Here is a 20,880-nt window from a genome sequence, read left to right on the forward strand (position 1 = left end):
TTACTGATTGGCTTAAATTCCTTAATAATACATTGATATATTACATTTGTTTTCCTTAGGTTTAAGTAGAAAAGTTTGTACTTTTTATGTAACCTCATGTTGATCCTTTGCAATTTTTTCAATTGAATTAAAACCTAGAAAACCCCCTCTAAAGCTTTTATAAGTATAAGCATCTCTTTTTTAATATTTCAGGCATATATCTCAATCCATCTGGATTATATTTTTTATATGCTGTGACGTGACGGACTAAATTGATTTTTTTTCCTCCCTATTAACAGAAGCCAAGTAACATTTATATACTAGTCTTTTCCACCACCTCTTTTGGGAGGGGGCACCTTCTTGTATCTTAATTAAGATTCTTTGTGAATCTATCTACTTTTTCCATTGGACTTCTATTTTTATGTCATTTTTGTAATGAACTTCTGTTTTGTTTAATAATATTGCTTAAAAGTCATGTGACACATAAGCATATGAAATAATTAACAATGCCAAGAAAAATGTAGTTTATCCACATTATTAGAAATTCTTTAAATGGGGATGTGTTTACTATGCTCTGATTTAAAATTAAGCAGTATATATTTTTCCTTCATGTGTTGGGGAGGAAAGCCCCAAATGGATAAAGGCTAGGGAAAGAGAGCTCAGGTCAGCAGTGTTTCTGAGAAGGGGAAAACCCTTTTCAGCACTGTTTTGATATACAGCTAGGAGTGAGATGAGATTCAAGAGCAGTAATACAACCTATATGCCAGCACCTTTGTTGGGGAATAAATTAGTTTTAGAAGGAAATGCTTGCTGTAAGCCCTTGTGACTCATTTTCCCTTAGAGTGAGAAAAACAGGATCCTTACTTCCTGCCTGGTGGCACAGTGGTTAAAGCACTCAGTTGCAAATTGAAAAGTTAGTGGTTCAAACCCACCAGCCACTCCATGGGAGAAGGATGTAGCAGTCTGCTTCCATAAAGATTTATAGCCTTGGAAACACTGTGGGGCAGTTCTGCTTTGTCCGGTAGGGTCACTGAGTTGGAACTGATTCAACAGCAGTGGGTTTGGTTTAGGGCAAAGTACTATAAGTCATACTTGTGTTCTTATTTTTATGGTAAGAACTATAGCCTAAACATGAATGAGTACAGCTTGAAAGTCAGGATCTAAGTCAGTGTTCTAGAATAGTGGTCTTCAAATGAATTTGATCATATTGCTTGTCAGTAAAAAGCTTGAGCATGTGCTGCCACTATGTGTATAATTAAAAATTGTATGATTGTACTGTGGCATTGGAAACCCTGGTGGCATAGTGGTTAAGTGCTGCGGCTCCTAACCAAAGGGCTGGCAGTTCAAATCCACCAGGTGCTCCTTGGAAACTCAGTGGGGCAGTTCTGCTCTGTCCTGTAGGGTCGCTATGAGCCAGAATCGACTCGACGGCACTGGCTTTGGTTTGGTTTACTATTGCGTTTGTATTTGCATTGTAAAGCGTAGTGGTACAGATAAAGATGAAATAAACAATATAAAAATGGTACAGAATCTTTCCATCTTCACTAGAAATATGTTCTGAATACTTGGTTTTTCTCTTAAGTGTTCAAGAAACTTCATACTATCATGTATTAGTATCTCAAGAGGTAATGTATTTAGTGTGTTTTATTGCTACTAATAGCAATTCATATCATCAGATTTGATCTTAAATTTTTGGCATACTTGTCAGATCTGATTAGATGGTCATTTATTTCATAATGTGGAGGATGAAGAACTAGTACTAGGGATAGAACTGTCAGCTCTCCCTGGCACTTCTTTACTTGTGCTTGCATTATTAGCGTTATCATCCATGTAAGGTTCTGCGGGAACCTTTTTCAACCATTTGTCTATTTGTGAGGAGAGTTTAGTTAAACTAATAACTAAATTTGTAAATCCAGTTAAACTGGACATGTGTAAACTAATATGCTGAAAGCAGATGAATGAGCAAGGGCTTCATGGTCCACCTCTTGTGGAGTTGCCTGCTCTTCCCTCTGAATACCTGAATAATGGTTGTGACACGTGACCATATGACATAAAGATTGAGTGAGGCCTTTCCTGTAAAAAATACTTGGAGAAGTTGGTTTTTATTTCTGAGTTAAAAAAAAAAAAGTTCTCATATTTCCGTCCCACACTCCAGTGGATTGTTTTACATGTACTCTAGGGAAACTAGTGGTTGAGAATAATCAGATTTTATTTAAAGTTGTCGCACGTTGAAAAGAAATTGGGCTTAGCTATCTCACTTGAGCAACTAACTACCCTTCCCGGAGAGTCCTTATTTTAAAAATTGAAAATATTATTGGTTCGGGATTATTTAAGGGCTTCAAAAAATGTTTCGGTATGACCTTTTAATGTTAATGCTGTAATTTATTTCCTATGTCAATGGAAATCTGGTTAACTGAATTATATTTTGCTAAACTGACCTAATAGTAAATCTGAAAAGATTTCACAGGTTAACTCTCAAGTATGCATTAAATTGTTATGGACCATAGTTGTAAACATTATGCTATATTATCACAGCTGTTTGAGATGGAGAACGTTTTTACTGTGTCATCAGATCCTCATCCCCCTCCTGCAGTCCCTCCTTCACTTTCTTTACCTTTATCTTCATCTTCTACCTCATCTGGGACTAAAAAACAAAAGAGGACCCCTGCATATCAGAGATCTGTAAGTCAGGGAAGCAGTCATCCCAACTCCTTTTTTTGTGTGTTAAGAGCATGATTAACAAGGGTCATTCAGACTCACTTTCTAACTTTACTTAAGCATCCCACCTCCAATCTTAAGAGGTAACTTTAGTAACTGCTGCTCAGTTGTGTCTGAGAATCAGAAGCATTGGTATCACTTGTTATAAATGGAGACTCTCAGGTCCCCCACTTCAGTTAACCATTTTAATTAATTTTAACCAGATCTCCGGGTAACTTATGTTTGAGAAGCCCTGGTTGAGAGCCCAGATTGTAGAGGCAAACCTTGGTTTGAGTTGTGGCTGTAACATTTTACTTCGGCAAGTCATTTAACCTCTCTGTTTCCTCAGTAGTAAAATAGAGATAATATTAATTTCTTTGTGGGCTTTTGTGAAAATTAAATGAGTTAATAAATGTCAAACACAAAATTAGTGTCTAGCTTGAGAGAACTAGAACTTAACCACCAACAGGTGTGGTGGGTCTAATTTTCATAATTTGACCATTCCACATACTATTTACTCATACTTGGGTTTATCATTTTAAAATTTAGTCATTCTTTTTTCCTAATGAAATGCTTTCTTTTTATTAATGCTCAACTTTTCGCTTAAAATGCATGTAAGTCAAATTTTCAAAGAAAAGGCCTAAAACTAGTTGCAAAGACCTATCCTTTGCTAGAGATTTTGTCCTGTTCATGTTTAAGCTTATAAAATTCGGGTTTACTCAAATAAGATGAAGTAGCCAATGTTATAAACAGTATTTGAAGATCTAAACCTATTCCGTTGTACTGGATTTAAATGGTTCCTCTTTCACTAAGGAATGGGTTTATATGTGATTTTTCTGATTATAGAAACAACAGTGTAGTATTTAGAGATTTTAAGTCAGTGTCTGAAACAGATCAAAAGATTTCTTTAAAACTACCTGTGACATTATTGAAATTTTTTTTTTAAGTGGAAGAGCTTTTGCTGTCTTGGAATTTTGTTTTAGAAAACTATTGTTTTCAGATCATTTATTTTGGATTTTCTTCCATTAAAAGACCTATGCATTAATGGTCTGACAGAGACTAGAAGGACCCCAGAGGTCATGGTCCCCAGGCCTTCTGTTAGCTCAAGACAGGAACCATTCCCAAAGCCAACTCTTCGGACAGGAATTGGACTGGACTAGGGGATAGAAAATGATAAGGGTCAAGAGTGAGCCCCTTGGATCAAGTAGACACATGAGACTATGTGGGCATCTCCTGTCTGGAGAAGAGATGAGAGGGCAGAGGGTGTCAGAAGCTGGGTGAATGGGCACGAAAAGAGAGAGGGAGGGAAGGAGTGTGCTGTCTCGGGGAGAACAACTAGGAGTATATATAGCAAGGTGTATATAAATGTTTGTATGAGAGACTGACTTGATTTGTAAACTTTCACTAAAAGCACAATCAAAAAAAAAAAAAAAAGACCTATGCATGCATCACTCTGAAATGTTCTGGTTTGAATTAAGTAGTCATAGAGTTTATTTTATTGTGTTAATCTCTACTAATTTAAGTATTTACCTTCAAGATGCATGGCTTCCCAAATAGTACTATTTTGTTTTAAGCTTCAAAATAAGGATTAACAAATCTCTTATTGATGAGATTTGGTAGTTTGATTTGCTGTCTCTTGAGTATTGGTAACCTTTGCTCTGAAATTGCAGTTTTAGTCATTTAAAATTAATGGAAAGGCAACTTTTACTTGTGTAGTTGATTTACCTTTAATATTAAACTCCAGAAATGCTATTTTATCTGGTAAGTGAAAATTCTACCTCAGATGAGGGCAGTTCTCCCAAAATACTTTGAATTGTTTCCCCTGAAATGTTTTATTAGTTAAATTAACATTTCAGTAATAAAAGCTATCATCATCTCTTTGTCTTTTTACCTTTATTTTCTTTGCCTTTCTATACTAATGATTTAGTGGTTTGTTGATCAGACTTTGTATGTTGTGGAGATAATGTACAGGTATGTATATATTGAGTTCTTTTTCATTTTAAAACAGATGAGCTTTGATCCAAACCTTCTCCACAACAATGGACACAATGGGTACCCCAATGGTACTTCAGCAGCACTGCGTGAAACTGGGGTTATTGAAAAACTGCTAACCTCTTACGGATTTATTCAGTGTTCAGAACGTCAAGCTAGACTTTTCTTCCACTGTTCACAGTATAATGGCAACCTGCAGGACTTAAAAGTAGGAGGTAATCTGTCAGTTCTCCCTTTTGAAAAGAATCTAATAAATTTCTCTTATCAACTTGTCTGTGAAAGTGTTAATAGTTTGATCTTCTGGTTGTACCAGTTACTGAAATATGTCTGTATAAACAGTTATCTTTGAGAATTTTTATAATGGATGCTTGGGAGATTTAAGTGTTATTTCCCCGTAATGATGACTGTAAGTATATTTTTTATTTTAAGTCGGTGAAAATAATATACTTTTATGATGTCAGTTACGATTATTTTACCATGTCCTATTTTAATACCTGAAAAAAATCGCTCTTTGAATGTCACCACTTGGACGTCATGTAAATTCATCTTGGCTGACATCATAAAAAGCATTTTCACCCATGAAAATGTTTGGCTTATTAAAGGACTGAAATTACAAGGTCCCAGTGTGTGTTTTTAAGTTATTTTTCAGAAAACAATCAGAATAATAGCCAACATGAATGCTTACTATCTACCAAAGATTCTAAGTGTGATAGGAGCATTATTTTGTTTAGCAACTCTGTTGGTTAGGAAGTATTCTCATTTTACAGATGAGGAAACTGAGGTACAAAGAGGTTTAAAAAACACTTGCCAAAGGTCATGATCGTTATATCACCTCATTTGCAGTATTTGTAAAATGCTGTAAAAACTTAAGAGAAAGACATGGCAATCTTAATCTAAAGGAGTTCTCAAACATTAGCATCTATCAGAATTGCCTGGAAGGCCTGGTAAAATTCAGAATGCTGTACCCCAACTCTCAGAGTTTCTCTTTGATCCGATCTTGAATGGGGCCCAAGAATTTGCATTTCTGCTAAGCTCCCAGGTGATGCTGATGCTCCTGGTCCAGGGACCACACTTTGAAAACCAGTGGTCCAAGGCAGCTCAAATATTCCCTTAAGTTTAGCCTGGAAGTGAGGTAACATTTTGCCAAAATTAGTCCCAAAAACATACACATTCTTTGTTTTAGATGATGTTGAATTTGAAGTATCCTCTGACCGGCGGACTGGGAAACCCATTGCTGTTAAACTGGTGAAGATAAAACCAGAAATCCTCCCTGAAGAACGAATGAATGGACAAGTTAGTGACTTTAATGCTTTGTGTTTTCTTAGGGCCCTGCATTTGCATATCTTTTACATTAGAAAAGGAAGATTCTCCCCATCACCTCAGTTTGCACGCTAGAGAGCTATAGATTATAAAGATTACTCTTTAAAAATTCTATCAGAAGCACTGGCATTCTTGACCTAAGATACAAATATGGTCAAGGTTCAGTTTGGGTTTTTACATATAACCCTAAATCTGTGCTTACAGTCAATTTATGTACTGTAAGTTTGAAACTTGGCAGCATGACATCCTCTTGTGGATCATATTAAAATGCATCCCTATGTATAGTATAGAGGATTTTAAAATTCAGTTTATATTGCGCAGTGCTGCTCCTGAAATGATTAGCAATGGAAATTTTTTTTTTTTTGACTGGTAGGTTGTGTGCGCTGTTCCTCACAACTTAGAGAGTAAATCTCCAGCTGCCCCGGGTCAGAGTCCAACAGGGAGTGTATGCTACGAACGTAATGGGGTAAACTTGTGTATTTTTCTTAAACCTTTGCCTGATCCACCATGTGATCTATAACCGTACTTTAAAATTCAAAATAGAAAACGTAAGCTGTAGTTGGTAAAATCAGTTTTAAATTTGGTTTCTAAAAGGCTTTGAGTGCAGCTTAATAAAAATTTTTAAAAAGAAAAAAATTGTTAGGACTTCCAAGTGTCTTAGCTTGCCCAAGTGTGACCTTAGTTAGAATATAAGGTAAAATGCTCCTTTTAATCACTTTTTTCCGGGGGGGTGGGGTGGCCTTTTTTTCTTTCTTTTTTTTCCCCCTTCTGGCTCCTTTTAAGCACTAACTCCAGCTTTTTTTGTTTGGAATGCCTTATATAAAAATGTTCTTTTGAAATGTATCTACAGTCTCAGGGCAAATGCTTCCACATGTGTAAGCTTTTTGAAGTTGGATTGCTGCTCAGCCGTGGGCTCGCAGAAGTCATCAGCACCATGGAGGGGGGAGTGTGTGTTTATATGAATAAAGCAACTTGTCATAAAGCATTTAATTTTAAGAAATTTGGCTTAAAATGCCAGTATAAGACCTATTTAAGTAAGTCACAGTAAACAGTGACTATGTATCCTGCCAATATAGTAATAATAACTTATTAATTCACAGGAAGTGTTTTATCTGACTTATACCCCTGAAGATGTTGAAGGGAATGTTCAGCTGGAGACCGGAGATAAAATAAACTTTGTAATTGATAACAATAAACAGTAAGTTCTTTTTTATATTTTCCCAACTAAGTGATTCTTTTTGGTATTTTTTGCATTAAGCAATTTGAAGCAAGTTAAAAATCTAACTTGTAAATCTAGATAATTTTCATGATCTTGTACACTTCATTCATCAACTGAGCATTTGCAGGTCTATTCTGTGACAGGCACTGGTGCACAGTGTCAGAAATAGGAAGATAAAACATGGTCACAGCTTTCAAGGAGCTGTTGTAGAGATTAGTGAAGGTTTTGCAAAAACAGCAGTGTTTTAGTTTTGAGGAATGGGTGTGAAATTACTAGAAAACCAAAAAAAAAAAAAAAAAACCAAACCCACTGCCTCAAGTTGATTCCAACTCATAATGACCCTATAGGACGGGGTAGAACTGTCCCATAGAGTTTCCAAGGAGCGCCTGGCAGATTTGAACTTCCGACCTCTTGGTTAGCAGCTGTAGCACATAACCACTCTGCCACCAGGGTTTCCAGAATCACTAGCGAAATGAGAAAAAAGCATTCTGGGTAGAGGAAGTATAATGGCATGTTTCAGGAAATGGCCAAAAGTTTGAGTTCACTGAATTGACTGGAACTTCGGAAGGTGAAGTTTGAGCTTTATCCCATGGTCATAGAAATCTTTGAAAGATTTAAACAGGGAAGTAATGATCAGTTTGAATCTTTGAAGTGGTGGAGATGGTAGACATTAGGAGAGTAGGGATGACCTAACCTAGAAGATGTGATACGGGATGTGAAAGATAAGGGCCTAATATAGATTGGCCAGGAGTGGTGGGGTAGAGAAGTCAAGTCACATTGAGAAGATAAAAACACCAAACTTCGTAATTGGTTGCATAGAGATGTGTATTGGAATTAGGGGAATCCCAAAAGCCATTTTTCTGGCTTGGCTGCTAATCTTCAGAAGGGCCTTACCTGATAAGCTTCCTCGTATGTAAAATGAGATATAAATTCTTGAAGTGTAACTAACTTGCCTGAAGTCATACAACTTTTAAGTGGCAGACATTTAAATCCCAGTCTGTCTCTAAAGCCTTTTCACTGCAATAACTTGCAAAGGCAAGTAGGACTTCTTCAGTGTCTTTGATAATATGCTAAACTTTAAATTAGAAAACACTTCCATATACAGCACTTAGGTTACCATCTGTCCATGAAGAACTAAGGAAAATAATTGGTCTATAGATCTTCTCTTAAAACAACTACAGTAATAATACTGTTGCATCTTGTGCAGTTGTATGCTACCTTTAAAAGAAAATTGAATTAACGTTGCTGCTGTTCAAAGATGGAGACAGTATAGCAACATGTGGTACCTCTAATTGATTTTAAATTCTCTAGTGGAGGTGAATATTCTGAAAGCACACTAGATTTCGCCTACAATCAAGGCATTTTACTCAACTGTCTTTTATGGCTGTTTAATCAGAAATAATTGGTGGAGTAGTTACTTAAGTCAGCGCTCATTGAAAACGGGGATGATCTCTTACTCATCTCGGTATTCCCAGTACCTTAATTCGCAGCACGTAATGCCTACTCAGGTGTTTGTTTAATGAATGATCTCTCTAAAACTTTAGCATTTCTCACCATTGGTTACATTCAATTTGTGACTATTTCAGTCGGACTGCAAGCAGAGTAGAGCATCATGTACCCCAAGTCCAAGTTTGTCAAAAACAAATAGTTCAGCAGTATAAGAGAAAACATTATGTATGTGTGCCCAATTTAGATTGCTGGGCGGGTTGAGTCATGAAAAGGATCAGGTGCCATAAACCTTACATTTACTCTTCATATGATGTATAATTCTTGAAGCCCAAGGAAATTAGCTTGTTTTTTCTAGACTCATGTCTAACCAAGCTGATGCATTTTTTTCACCCTTCTTTGATTCCCCCCTCACCCCAAATCCTTCTGTTCCTTTCCAGTACTGGTGCTGTAAGTGCTCGTAATATTATGCTGTTGAAAAAGAAGCAAACTCGCTGTCAGGGAGTAGTTTGTGCCATGAAGGTAAGTGTCATCAAATTTGAGACACTTAAGTTTATTCTTTGACGCAAAGTGTTACGATTCAAATGCAGGCATTTTGTTTTTCTTCTTTACCTTCTCCATTGAAATTATTTCACTGTTTCAATGTTCATTAGGTTCTTTAAAATTGGCATTTAGTTGATAATATTAGACTCTCGCAAATTATATCACTTCCACAACAGTATAAATTTTTGAAAAGATTTGTGGATTGTAAATTGTAATAAAAAATACATACACTGAATGGCTTGTCATGTCCCCCTACCCCCCCCCCTTTTTTTTTTCACTTTAGGAGGCGTTTGGCTTTATTGAAAGAGGTGATGTTGTAAAAGAGATATTCTTTCACTATAGTGAATTTAAGGGTGACCTAGAATTCTTACAGCCTGGAGATGATGTGGAGTTCACAATCAAGGACAGAAATGTAAGATAGTTGACTAACTTGATCTTTGGTCCTTTAAGCAGTAGGGAATTAGATTTTTCAGAAACACTTAAAATTATGTGACTTAATCCCCTTCTGATTTAGGGTAAAGAAGTTGCAACAGATGTCAGACTATTGCCTCAAGGAACAGTCATTTTTGAAGATATCAGCATTGAACATTTTGAAGGAACTGTAACCAAAGTTATCCCAAAAGTACCCAGTAAAAACCAGGTAAATAGTCTTTTTGAGGCGAATTCTCCTCTCTTCCCTCATCAGGAACAGAATAATATGGAGTGGTATGAACAAAGTTTATTCCATTTGATTAGTGTAATTGTGTGTTGGTGAAACAGGTCAAATTTTTTTTGTGTATAATTAAATTAAATGAGAAACCACTGATTAATATATCCATGAATATGTAGTTTTTTTAACTGGATGGTAAGGAGAGAAGGCAGAAGAAGAAAAAATGCTGATTAAATTGGGAAAAAAAAAACTTGATTGGTTTGGACTGTAGTTTGGGTGTGCATTTGTTCCCCCCTCCGCCCCAGTCTGTTTCTGGGTGGGGAGGTAAGAAGACAAGTGGTGTCATTGCTGAGGAAATGTGAAACAAAAGACTGAAATTCTTTTCCTTAAATAAAACCTCTTGGTGTAACAGTACAGAGTTTTAGCTGCAGTGGTTTTATTATGTGGTCACAGAACCCAGAGTATTCAAATTGGACTATATTGTCAACACCTTTTTTCCCTTCAGGGAACTGTCTGCTGTAAATAACATGGGTTTGCTGTGTTCTTGTTGTTTGAACTAGGAATGATGAAAAATCTCCAGCTAAAATTGTTCTTCCTTCTCATCAGAATGACCCATTGCCAGGACGCATCAAAGTTGATTTTGTGATTCCTAAAGAACTTCCCTTTGGAGACAAAGATACAAAATCCAAGGTGACCCTTCTGGAAGGTGACCATGTTAGGTTTAATATTTCAACAGACCGACGTGATAAATTAGAGCGAGCAACCAATATAGAAGTTCTATCAAATACATTTCAGTTCACTAATGAAGCCAGAGAAATGGTAAGTGTTGGATGTTATTGGGTGTGTATTTAATATGGGGGCAATGTTACGTTCAAGTTTGTTTGTAATGCTGAATTGAGATTTCAGAGAAGTCTGGGTTTGGTTTCTATCTCTGCCAGTTATCTTGCAAATATATAGTGAAAAAGTTTTAGAATGGAAATCAGGACAGTATGATTTCTAAGATCGAGAGAGAAAAAATTCATGTCCATCATTGTAGAAAGTTGATTTTCCCAAAGTGTTTCATAAGATGGTTAGTAATCACTAGACTAAACGAAGTTAAAAATTCTCTTTAATGGGTAGATGTCCAACAGGGGCATGTAAAATAATTGTTACCCAAACATTTTTTTCAAACGCAGTTTTCATGAACTAACTTTTCCGTAGTTTACATTTAGTTCTGTTTGGGATCTTACCATTTACAGTGTAACTCAGTGGAACCAGATACAGTCAATGAAATTTTATCTTTGAGTTTTTTTTTTTTTAGCTTTTGCCTTTAGAAAACTGATCTTATTTGATACTGCAATGTATTTTTAGTTTTAAAAGTTGGGAAGTATGAAAGTGTGATTTTAAAAATAAACATTAAACTTCTGAGGCAGTGTTTTGTCTTACAGTATGGAATGCAGTTTTGAGTACATTGACTATGATTAGGACTTAGCAGTGTGACTCTGATTAGGACTTAGCAGTGGTTAAGTGTCAGAATATTGTTTTAGGCCGTATTCAGAACTGGGTATAGAACAGTCATCTCTGGAAAATGTAGATACGTGATATGTAAAGCTATTGGTAGGCTACTGATTCGTTTACCTTGTCAGTAAACATTTGTGTGCCTACCATATGCCAAGTACTCTGGATACAGTGTCAACACAGGGCTGATAATGTAGCAAGGAGGGGAAAAGGGTGGGGAAGGGGTTTCCCATATTTATTTTTCAGACCTGAATACACTTAAGTTTTTGAGATAGAGAGTAGAAAGTTGACTTTTGTCGTAGACCCCTGAAATGTTGGTTTGTAGAATCTTGAAATTTCCACAAGTTACATTGTCATAAGGCTTTGGCTTTAGAGGCTGATTTAGAATCCTGGCCCAGCCGCTGATTAGCTGTGTACTTTGGACATACTGTTTAATCTCGCAGCCTCAGTGTCCTCATCTTGTAAAACCAGGATAAATACCAAGTTTTTGGAATTGAGAGTTAAGTGAAATCTGTGTGAGCCGGAGTTCTGCAGGACTGTCTTGTTTTTCTGAGTCTCACAAGTTTTCCACCTTTGACAGGATGCAGTCTTACCACTTTTCTTTCGTTCTGTATTATTAGAAAATACATGTTTTCTTTGTCCGACAGGTTTTCACCTTACACAGATTCTGATTCTGCAGGTTTTACTGTAAATCGTGTGCATGTGTTTACATTCAAGTGTAGTAATAATATGCGAAGGGGATAGCATCTGGAGAGTCTCAGAAAATTGTTTAATGGATAAATTTATTGAAAGCAGTGAGTTCATATTTCAGTGAAGGAAAAAAATGAAATTGTGGATATAATGTTTGGTTCAATAGTAGAGGAAATTCTGAATGAATTTAGCTTGTATGGTGCTTCCAAACTTGAGTGTTTTACTGGACACGTTTCACAGCCAGTGAAACTATTAATTTGGGTTTCAGGGTGTGATTGCTGCCATGAGAGATGGTTTTGGTTTCATCAAGTGTGTGGATCGTGATGCTCGTATGTTCTTCCACTTCAGTGAAATATTGGATGGGAACCAGCTCCATATTGCAGATGAAGTAGAGTTTACTGTAGTTCCTGTAAGTAGTTTTTGAGAAAAGTATGGGCTTGTTTTTTTTCCTGATAACTTTTTTCTCAGTTTAAAGTTAATTTTGTGTATCATTTGTAGGATATGCTCTCTGCCCAAAGAAATCATGCTATTAGGATTAAAAAACTTCCCAAGGGCACGGTTTCGTTTCATTCCCATCCAGATCATCGTTTTCTGGGCACTGTAGAAAAAGAAGCCACTTTTTCCAATCCCAAAACCACTAGCCCAAATAAAGGCAAAGAGAAGGTAAGTTTACATGATCAAAATGATTTTCTTACTGTGCTTAATAGCAACCACGGCCATGTAATAATGTGGTATTGTCATTTTTGGAATCCCTTGCTATTTTATCAGTGAATTTAATTTAAAGGACAATTTCTTAACCGCAGCATTATTGGCATTTTGGGCTGTATAATTCTTTGCTGTGGGACGTTGTCTTATGCATTGTAGGAAGTTCAGCAGCAGCCCACTGAATGCCAGTATCATTTCCCTCCTGCTCCCTGACTTTGATAACCAAAAATGTCTCCAAACATTGTCATATGTCCCTTGGGGAACAAAATCGCCCTCAGTTGAGAACGACTCGCTTAAGATAACGGTACCTATCTTCCAAACAGATAAAAAATGTTAAAAATTGGCTGGACTCATTTCACAAATGAGCTCCATTTATTGAAAAATCCAATGGCTAGGAAATACAAAGATACATAAGACAACCTCCCTGAAGTAAACAGAGAGTTGTGTAGAAATAAGTAATTCATACAGAGTATAAAATGTTGCAGTAAAGGGTCAATGAACGTGTTCTGGCAAAAACTAATTCTGACTGCAAGATCTGGAATGATTTCACTAAAGCATGTACGTTTAAAAGGTGGAGATAAGTGAAGACAGAATATTTTTTCCAGAGTAGTTGTATAGATGAGAAAAATTCATCTTTAGAAAGCAATGAGTTAAGTAGTTTGACAGGAATGTGGAATTTCCCTTTTTTTTGTGGGGGAAGGTAGAGGAAATAGGGATGGAAAATGAGGATGCAGCTAAATTGGGAGGGTGATGATTGCTATTTTAAAGAATTTAGACCTTTACTGTAACTAGAGAAAAAGATTTGTGTTGGAAAGTAAATATCAGGTACATGTTTGAGGAAGATAATGGCAGTAGTATAAAGGCTAAAGGCTGAATGAAGGTGGAGAAGAAAGAAAAAAAAGGTGAAGAGGCTTGGTAGAAAACTGATTAACAGTTTAGTAGTTTCTGAACCTAGGGGCAGAGGATGGATGTAGACAAGGGGTACGTGAGAGACACACTGGAAGGTAATGTACAAGGTAGAGCAGGAGTGGCATCTCTGCTGCCACTTACTTTATAGCTTGAGAAAACGACTTCACCTCTGAGCCTCAGTTTTTAAACCTAAAAAAGGATTCTTCCCTGTTTTGCTTAGTTGTGTGGAATTGTGTTTAACAAACCCTCGCAGTGCCTAGACCATACTATGAATTTAACAAGTGGCATATGATACTATTAACAACAGTAAAGTTAAACAGAGCTGACTTAATGGCTTTTAACTTCTGGAATGCTTTGCTTCCCAAATGTTTCTGGCAAAACTGGTTTGATCAAGGCAGGTTTTGTGCGAGACTTTCCTTGCCCTTTATTGGTTGTTATTTTCATCTTGGGCCAACACTGTATACTAGTATATACTCCTGTCGTTGTGCTTTATTAAGAATGTATTACACTTAATCTGTTTATGAATTTGTCTCCCCTGGTAGTCCGGGCTCCTTGGGGGCTGTGGCCTTTTTTAATCTATATTTAATATACTTGGTATATTGTCAGATGTTGGCTGGATATTGAGGTTTGGGAGTGATGAAGATTGAGAGCAAAAATAAATGCTGAGATTTTGAGTTTGGTTACTTAAAACAGAATTGATGCCATTGGGGCAATAGCTTAATTTAGTGGCATGATTGCTCTTCAGCCAAACTCGGATTCTCAGGATCATCTTATACCAGGTGTGTGACCTTGGTCAAGTTATTTAACCTTTAAGACTTTTTCTCTTGTTTGTAAAATGAGATTCAAAGTACCATATTTTTATGGAAACAATGCTTGCCTTCTACATTTGTTTGCCAGTCTTAAGCACCACTGTGCCAAATTTTTTACATGCTGTAAAAGAAGTTAGTGTAGCACACTTACAGAAATACCTTGTGGGGGCAGGACACAGCCAACAACATCAAAGGCACACGTTATTTGTGTAAAAATGCAGTAACTATAAGGATAGTTATAACATTAAGTTTGATAAGATAAAGTATCTTGCATAATGCCTAGCATATAGTAAATGCTCAATAGATAATTGTTATATAGTGGTTATATTCACCAAAGAGGGTATACAAAAGGTCAGTAAGTGCACAATAAGATGCTGAACATCATTAGTCATTTAAAAAAAAAAAAAAAGCCAGTGCCCTCGAGTTGATTCCGACTCATAGCGACCCTATAGGACAGAGTAGAACTGCCCCATAGAGTTTCCAGGGAGCGCCTGGCAGATTTGAACTACTGACCTTTAGGTCAGCAGCTGTAGCACTTAACCACTACACCACCAGGGCTTCCTTATTAGTCATTAGGGAAGAGCAGGTGGAAACCACAGCGAGATACCACTTCATACCCACTAGGAGGCTATGATTTTAAAAACAGAAAACAACAGGCGTTGGGGAGGATATGGACAGTTTGAAACCCTCATCTGTTGCTAGTAGGATTGTAAAAGGGTACAGCCACAGTAGAAGACAGTTTGACAGTTCCTCTAAAAGTTAAGCATACAATTACTGCCTGGTCCAGCAGTTCCAGTCCTAGGTATATATCCAGAAGAGTTGAAAGCAGAAACATACTTGTACCCCCGTGTTCATTGCAGCATTGTGCACAGTATCCAAAAGGTGGAAACAGCCTAAATACCCATCAATGATGAATGGATTAAAAAAAAGAAAAAGTGTGGTACATACATAATGTAATGGAGTATTATTCAGCAATCAGGAAAATGAAGTCCTGATACATCCTACAACATGGATGAACCTTGAAAACATTGTGATGAACGAAATAAGTCAGATAACAAAAGGACAAATATTATATGATCCCACTTATATAAAATATATAGAACAGGCAAGTGTATAGGAACTTTAGTACCAGGAGCGTACAGGAAAAAGAGGAAAAGGGGGACTTCCTGCTTAGGGGACACTGAGCTTCTGATAATGGCAATGGTATGATTTGGGAACAGAAAAGGATGATGGTTGAGCAATATGATAAACAATTCATGTCACTGAACTGTTAACATGTGAAGATTGATAGAAAGTCGAATGTTTTATTAGACATATATTTACCACAGTAAAAATTTTTTCAATAAAATATGTGGTTATAGGAGGTGTATGAATGGTAAGAAGGTAGAAATGAATTGGCTTTAATATATAATAGTTAAAATGAGATCTGGAGCTTCAGAAAGAAGCTAGAACTAGATTAGGGCTGTGGGCATTGTACCCATAGAAATGCTGATTAAAACTGTAAAGAATATAATTTATGTAGATGCTGTACAATGTCATTGCTTACTGAAATTTTGCTAACTGAAATTTCTCAGGGTTCTAAGGAGCTAATCTTTCATGTTGTCTTTCATATACTATCTCATAACTTAATCACCCATTTAATCATATTAAGTGGTTAGAACAGTGTCAGATGCTATACCAAATTAAATTCTCATACATTGGTAAATGGTTGACATTAATTATGTACGAAACACTGTTTGAGGTGCCATGGGAGATTGAAAATAGGGAATACAAAGACTTCTTTTTCTACAGAATTTCCTATGGGAAATACATACCCAATTTGATTTCTGATTGGCTATGAGGAGTATAAGGAGCCCTGGTGATGCAGCGGTTAAGCTGCTGACTGAAGGTTGGCAGTTTGAACCCCAGCTGCTCCACTGGAGAAAGATAAAGCAGTCTGCTCCCTGTAAAGATTACAGCCTTGGAAACCCGATGGGGCAGTCCTCTGTCCTATAGGGTCACTGAGTCAGAATCCACTCGACAGCACACAAGAAACAGCATGGAGAGTATGGAATTTGGCGGGTTTTAAATTTTCAGTAGGCTTTCCCTCTTCAACAACAATTGGCTTTTAAAACTGACAAACCCAGCAGATGGTGTCAGTACCGTGTTAAGGTAAGACTACTTTTTATTCACATGGAAAGGATCTGTGTTATTGTTGGAGAACCCAGGAGTAGGAACTTTCTATAGCTGTGCCAATTCTTTGGCGCAGGAATCTGTAAAACTGCTTTTTTGTTCTTGAAATTTTTTTCACTGCATTCTGTTACCTCTCTCTTTAGGAGGCTGAGGATGGCATTATTGCCTATGATGATTGTGGGGTGAAACTGACTATTGCTTTTCAAGCCAAGGATGTGGAAGGATCTGCTCCTCCTCAAATAGGAGATAAGGCAAGATAATCTGCTTATTTGAAAGGGGTGGAGGGAGTAGTATAAAAAATTATCATCTTAAACATAAATCCTGCAAATTGGTTTCTTCAAATTTTATCATGTTTTGGTGAGCTATGTTTTTGTGCCTGAGAAGTTAAATAATTGAAAATATTTAAAACCAGCTTAATTTAATTAGAACAGGGCTTAGCAAATTCTTTCTTAAAGCTTTTTGAGGAGTCAGTATTTAAGCATTAAATAAGATATACTTAAAGCCATTGGATTAGATAAAATTGGTAATATTGGGCAGAAAGTTAAAACAGCTCCTGAAACATTATCAAAGTAAAATCACATCAGAGGTTTCTTATTGCTGTTTATTTTTCTCATGCTTAGTATGTCTGGTTTTCCGATAGCCTTCCTTTAGTGGTAGTAAGAATATACAAGCAACACACTGAAGAACAAAACAAAAATCCCTTGTGAAAAGTGGAATGAGAAGTAGAAGTGTTAGGTTTGGGTGAAAATCTATTCCATCAGCGTAATTACGAAGAATGTTTGAAGTGGAAAGCATGGGCTGGGGAAGTTGAAGGTCTCATTTCCAAAGTTAAGGAGTTTGGCATGGTGTTAACGAGCATCCCATTATTCACAGGTTGAATTTAGTATTAGTGACAAACAGAGGCCCGGTCAGCAGATGGCTGCTTGTGTGCGACTTATAGTTCGTAATTCCAGCTCCAAGAGGTTCTTGGGTTATGTGGCAGCGCTGAAGGATAATTTTGGATTTATTGAAACAGCTAATCATGATAAGGAAATCTTCTTCCATTACAGGTGAGAAATGCCTTTTTAGGCACTCAGAGCTGGTCATTGTTTTAGAGTTAAAATATTTAGTGTTGACGGATTATATTTTTTGAATACCAAATTCCATATTGGTAAAATTATGGCAAGGTATACACTGAAGTTAATCATCTATCTCTGTGTAGAAAACATGTGGCCGGAAGATAAAGGCCTGTGCCTGCTTTAAGCATTGGGTAGGAGCTTTACTGATTCAGTGAGAGAGTTGTCTTTTTTTTATGTTGGTGCCATGGCACGAGGGAATTATGCATTTGGTATATAACATAGCATTGTGGTTACAAGTATGGGCTCTAACCAGACAGCTTGGGTCTGAATCAAACTCTATCATTAACTACCCATGTGTTTTTTAAATCAGACGAATTAACCCCTTGGTTCTTGTTCATTATCTTGAAGCTGGAGATATGGTCCTCTTCGTAGAGTCGTTTTGAGGATTAAATCAGTCAATATATATAAAGTGCTTAAAAAGTTTTGCAGCATAAGTAAGCACTTCATGAATGTTATTTTTGAAGAAATAAAGGCTACTTTCTACTAGTGATGTTTGTGGTAGTGGCTTATTCAAAATATCATTTTCTTTCCTCCCCAGTGAGTTCTCTGGTGATGTCGATAGCCTGGAATTGGGGGACATGGTTGAGTATAGCTTGTCCAAAGGCAAGGGCAACAAAATCAGTGCAGAAAAAGTGAATAAAACACACTCAGGTAATGGATCTTGACTCCTGCTTATTCCCCCTATGCTTTGGGTGGGAGATGAAGGACAGGGTTGGAGAAGGTGAGAAGACCCAGATGTTCTAGATTGTTGATTCTCAAGGTATGATCCCAGGATCAGCAACATCACCGGGCAGCTGTTCCAAATGCAAGTTCTTGGACCCCACCAAACCTACTAAAACTCTGGGAGTGGGCAGTCTCTTTTAACAAGTCCTTTAAGTTCTTCTGATGGATACCGAACTTTGAAATCCGCTCTTCTGGATGTTTTTAGGTTACTTGCTTTATCTTGAATTTAACGTATTTAAAAAAAATAATAAACTCAAGATGTAAATCTCCATTGAATTGGGGAAAGAAAGACTACATCCCCTAGAAGACTGTTCTGGAGAAGAATGAGTCTAAATGTGAAAAATAATGGGAAATTAGGAAAATCATCGCCACTTAAGCTCTCTGGCTTACTTTTTGCCTTCATATAAACTCCCCCAAATAACACTTTCTTTGGTGACTCCTGGGGAAATGATAGTTGAGACCACTAATTTAAATTCAATTAATATCTAAGTGCATTCTATATTCTAGACACAAGAGGATACAGCAACGAACAAAACAGACCCCCGCCTTCATTGAGCTTATTTTTAGTGGCAAGTTTGGGCAAACAAGTAGAATACTGTAGATAGTATGTTTAGAAAGATAATACATGCTGTTGAGATGAAATCAATCAGGGAAGGGGGAGATAAGGAGTATTGGGGATTGCTGTTTTAGAGACCAGGGAAGGCCTGGCTAAAAAGGTGATATTTGGTCACCTGGAAAAGGTGAAAGCAAGATGTGTTTTAAATAAGAATACATATTAATTCCTTAAACAAGCTACAATTATTTAATGAAAAGAGGCCATTTTCATGAGAGTTTAAAAGTGTTCAAGGTCAAGTGACAGCTCTAGCAATAGACTTGACTTCAGGCTCCCTGACCCGTTTCAAGAATAGCAGGCATCTATCTATCTCTAGGATGACTGTAGGATATCAACCAGCCCTGTGTTAATAACTCCCCTCCCCTTTTTTTTTTGGCTCACTTTTTTCCTAAGGGGTGGAGTTTTAGATAAAATTTTTGAATGAGAGATGTGCTCGGCTTTTGTTTTGCAGTGAATGGTATTACTGAAGAAGCTGATCCCACTATCTACTCTGGTAAAGTCATTCGCCCCCTGAGGAGTGTTGATCCAACACAGACCGAGTACCAAGGAATGATTGAGATTGTGGAAGAGGGTAAGAGAATCCCTATCAGGTTGTTTCAGATTTGCCATACAAGTGACAAATCAGCCTTTTAAACCATGTTTGGTTTTTATATTTTTATTTCCTGAAAATGGTGTCAGCTTAGGTTTAAGTTGTGAACAAATGGCTGCTACTTTGAGCACATGACTGAGACATGGGCAGCTAACTCTTTCAGTTATATTGAAATTGAGAACAAAATCACATATGAAAAATAATCATTTAATGCTAAGTGTATGATAATAAGATACTCTCAATTGACTGGGCTTAGTGTATATAGTATATTAGTATATAATACCAGACCCTGGAGAAGGACATCATGCTTGGTAAAGTAGAGCGTCAGCGAAAAAGAGGAAGACTGTTAATGAGATGGATTGACGCAGTGGCCGTGAACATAGCAACGATTATGAGGATGGCGCAGGACCAGGCAGTGTTTGTTCTGTTGTACACAGTGTCGTCATGAGTCGGCACTGACTTGACAGCACCTAACAACAACAGTAAATCTTTATAACTGTCCTCTATTAACTTTTTTTCTAGTTACTATTCAACTCTACAAATAGTTTTGCTTTCTGTAAAAGTTTACTGTGTCTATTCCTTAATGACTAGGTTTTCATGGGGACCCTACCTCTTGTCTCCAGGCCAAGGTTCCCTATGTTTTTCAGTTTTTTGCATTTTTCTCCTCATCTTTGAGAATTCTTTGAGTTCAGATGCCACTCCTCCCTGCCTAACAATCACAACCAGAAAGACCAACTTTTTATGGTCTGTGTGCGTAAAACAAGTTTGCAGTAGAAATGGAAGGAGGGAAAACTGGTTGATTGGGGTAATGGAGTTACCATAATGGTGAGGTAGATGAGGGTTTTGAAGGATGATAGACTGGTTCACAAAGAGTATAATAAACCTTTGTGTCATGTAGGAGTCATGGGGTCAAAGTCAAGTGAAGAAAGAGCAGGGCATTGGGCAGAAGGAAATGAATTGTTCCTTTACCAAATGGGGTTCTTAGAAATTTCTGTTTTACTTAGAACCACTATTCCCTACCTCCAAGTATCAGTTGACTTTATAGCAAATCAGTCCTTTAAATTAATGCTCTGATGATAACAATTCCACTGAAAGAGAAGTATAGGCATCTGACTTTTTCCAGTGAAGTAATGTCAAATCTCCTTCCTCCTCTCTCTAACACACCACTTTTCCTTTAGTACTCCCACCCCACAGCCCTCTTCCTCAACAT

General features: G+C 37.0%; 1 protein-coding gene across 6 annotated transcripts in view; it reads left to right on the top strand.

Moving 5' to 3' along the window:
* The window catches only part of CSDE1 (cold shock domain containing E1), a 41,721-nt gene that overhangs the window by 15,794 nt on the left and 5,047 nt on the right, over window positions 1-20,880 (top strand). For 2 of the 6 annotated variants that reach the window (XM_010589592.3, XM_064282386.1), the window contains exons 3-16: window positions 4,685-4,883; window positions 5,852-5,961; window positions 6,362-6,454; window positions 7,089-7,186; window positions 9,094-9,175; window positions 9,480-9,608; window positions 9,711-9,836; window positions 10,452-10,664; window positions 12,301-12,441; window positions 12,531-12,695; window positions 16,771-16,878; window positions 17,501-17,676; window positions 18,284-18,396; window positions 19,533-19,652. In XM_010589592.3, coding sequence (XP_010587894.1) covers window positions 4,685-4,883; window positions 5,852-5,961; window positions 6,362-6,454; window positions 7,089-7,186; window positions 9,094-9,175; window positions 9,480-9,608; window positions 9,711-9,836; window positions 10,452-10,664; window positions 12,301-12,441; window positions 12,531-12,695; window positions 16,771-16,878; window positions 17,501-17,676; window positions 18,284-18,396; window positions 19,533-19,652 — 1,873 coding nt within the window. Of the gene's footprint in view, window positions 1-1,882; window positions 2,662-4,684; window positions 4,884-5,851; window positions 5,962-6,361; window positions 6,455-7,088; window positions 7,187-9,093; window positions 9,176-9,479; window positions 9,609-9,710; window positions 9,837-10,451; window positions 10,665-12,300; window positions 12,442-12,530; window positions 12,696-16,770; window positions 16,879-17,500; window positions 17,677-18,283; window positions 18,397-19,532; window positions 19,653-20,880 lie in introns of those variants that run through there. The other 4 variants (XM_010589593.3, XM_023547495.1, XM_023547496.2 and 1 more) reach the window with 3 other exon arrangements.

Source organism: Loxodonta africana, chromosome 3, assembly GCF_030014295.1.
Source record: "Loxodonta africana isolate mLoxAfr1 chromosome 3, mLoxAfr1.hap2, whole genome shotgun sequence".
In the NCBI taxonomy this organism is placed as follows: Eukaryota; Metazoa; Chordata; class Mammalia; order Proboscidea; family Elephantidae; genus Loxodonta; species Loxodonta africana.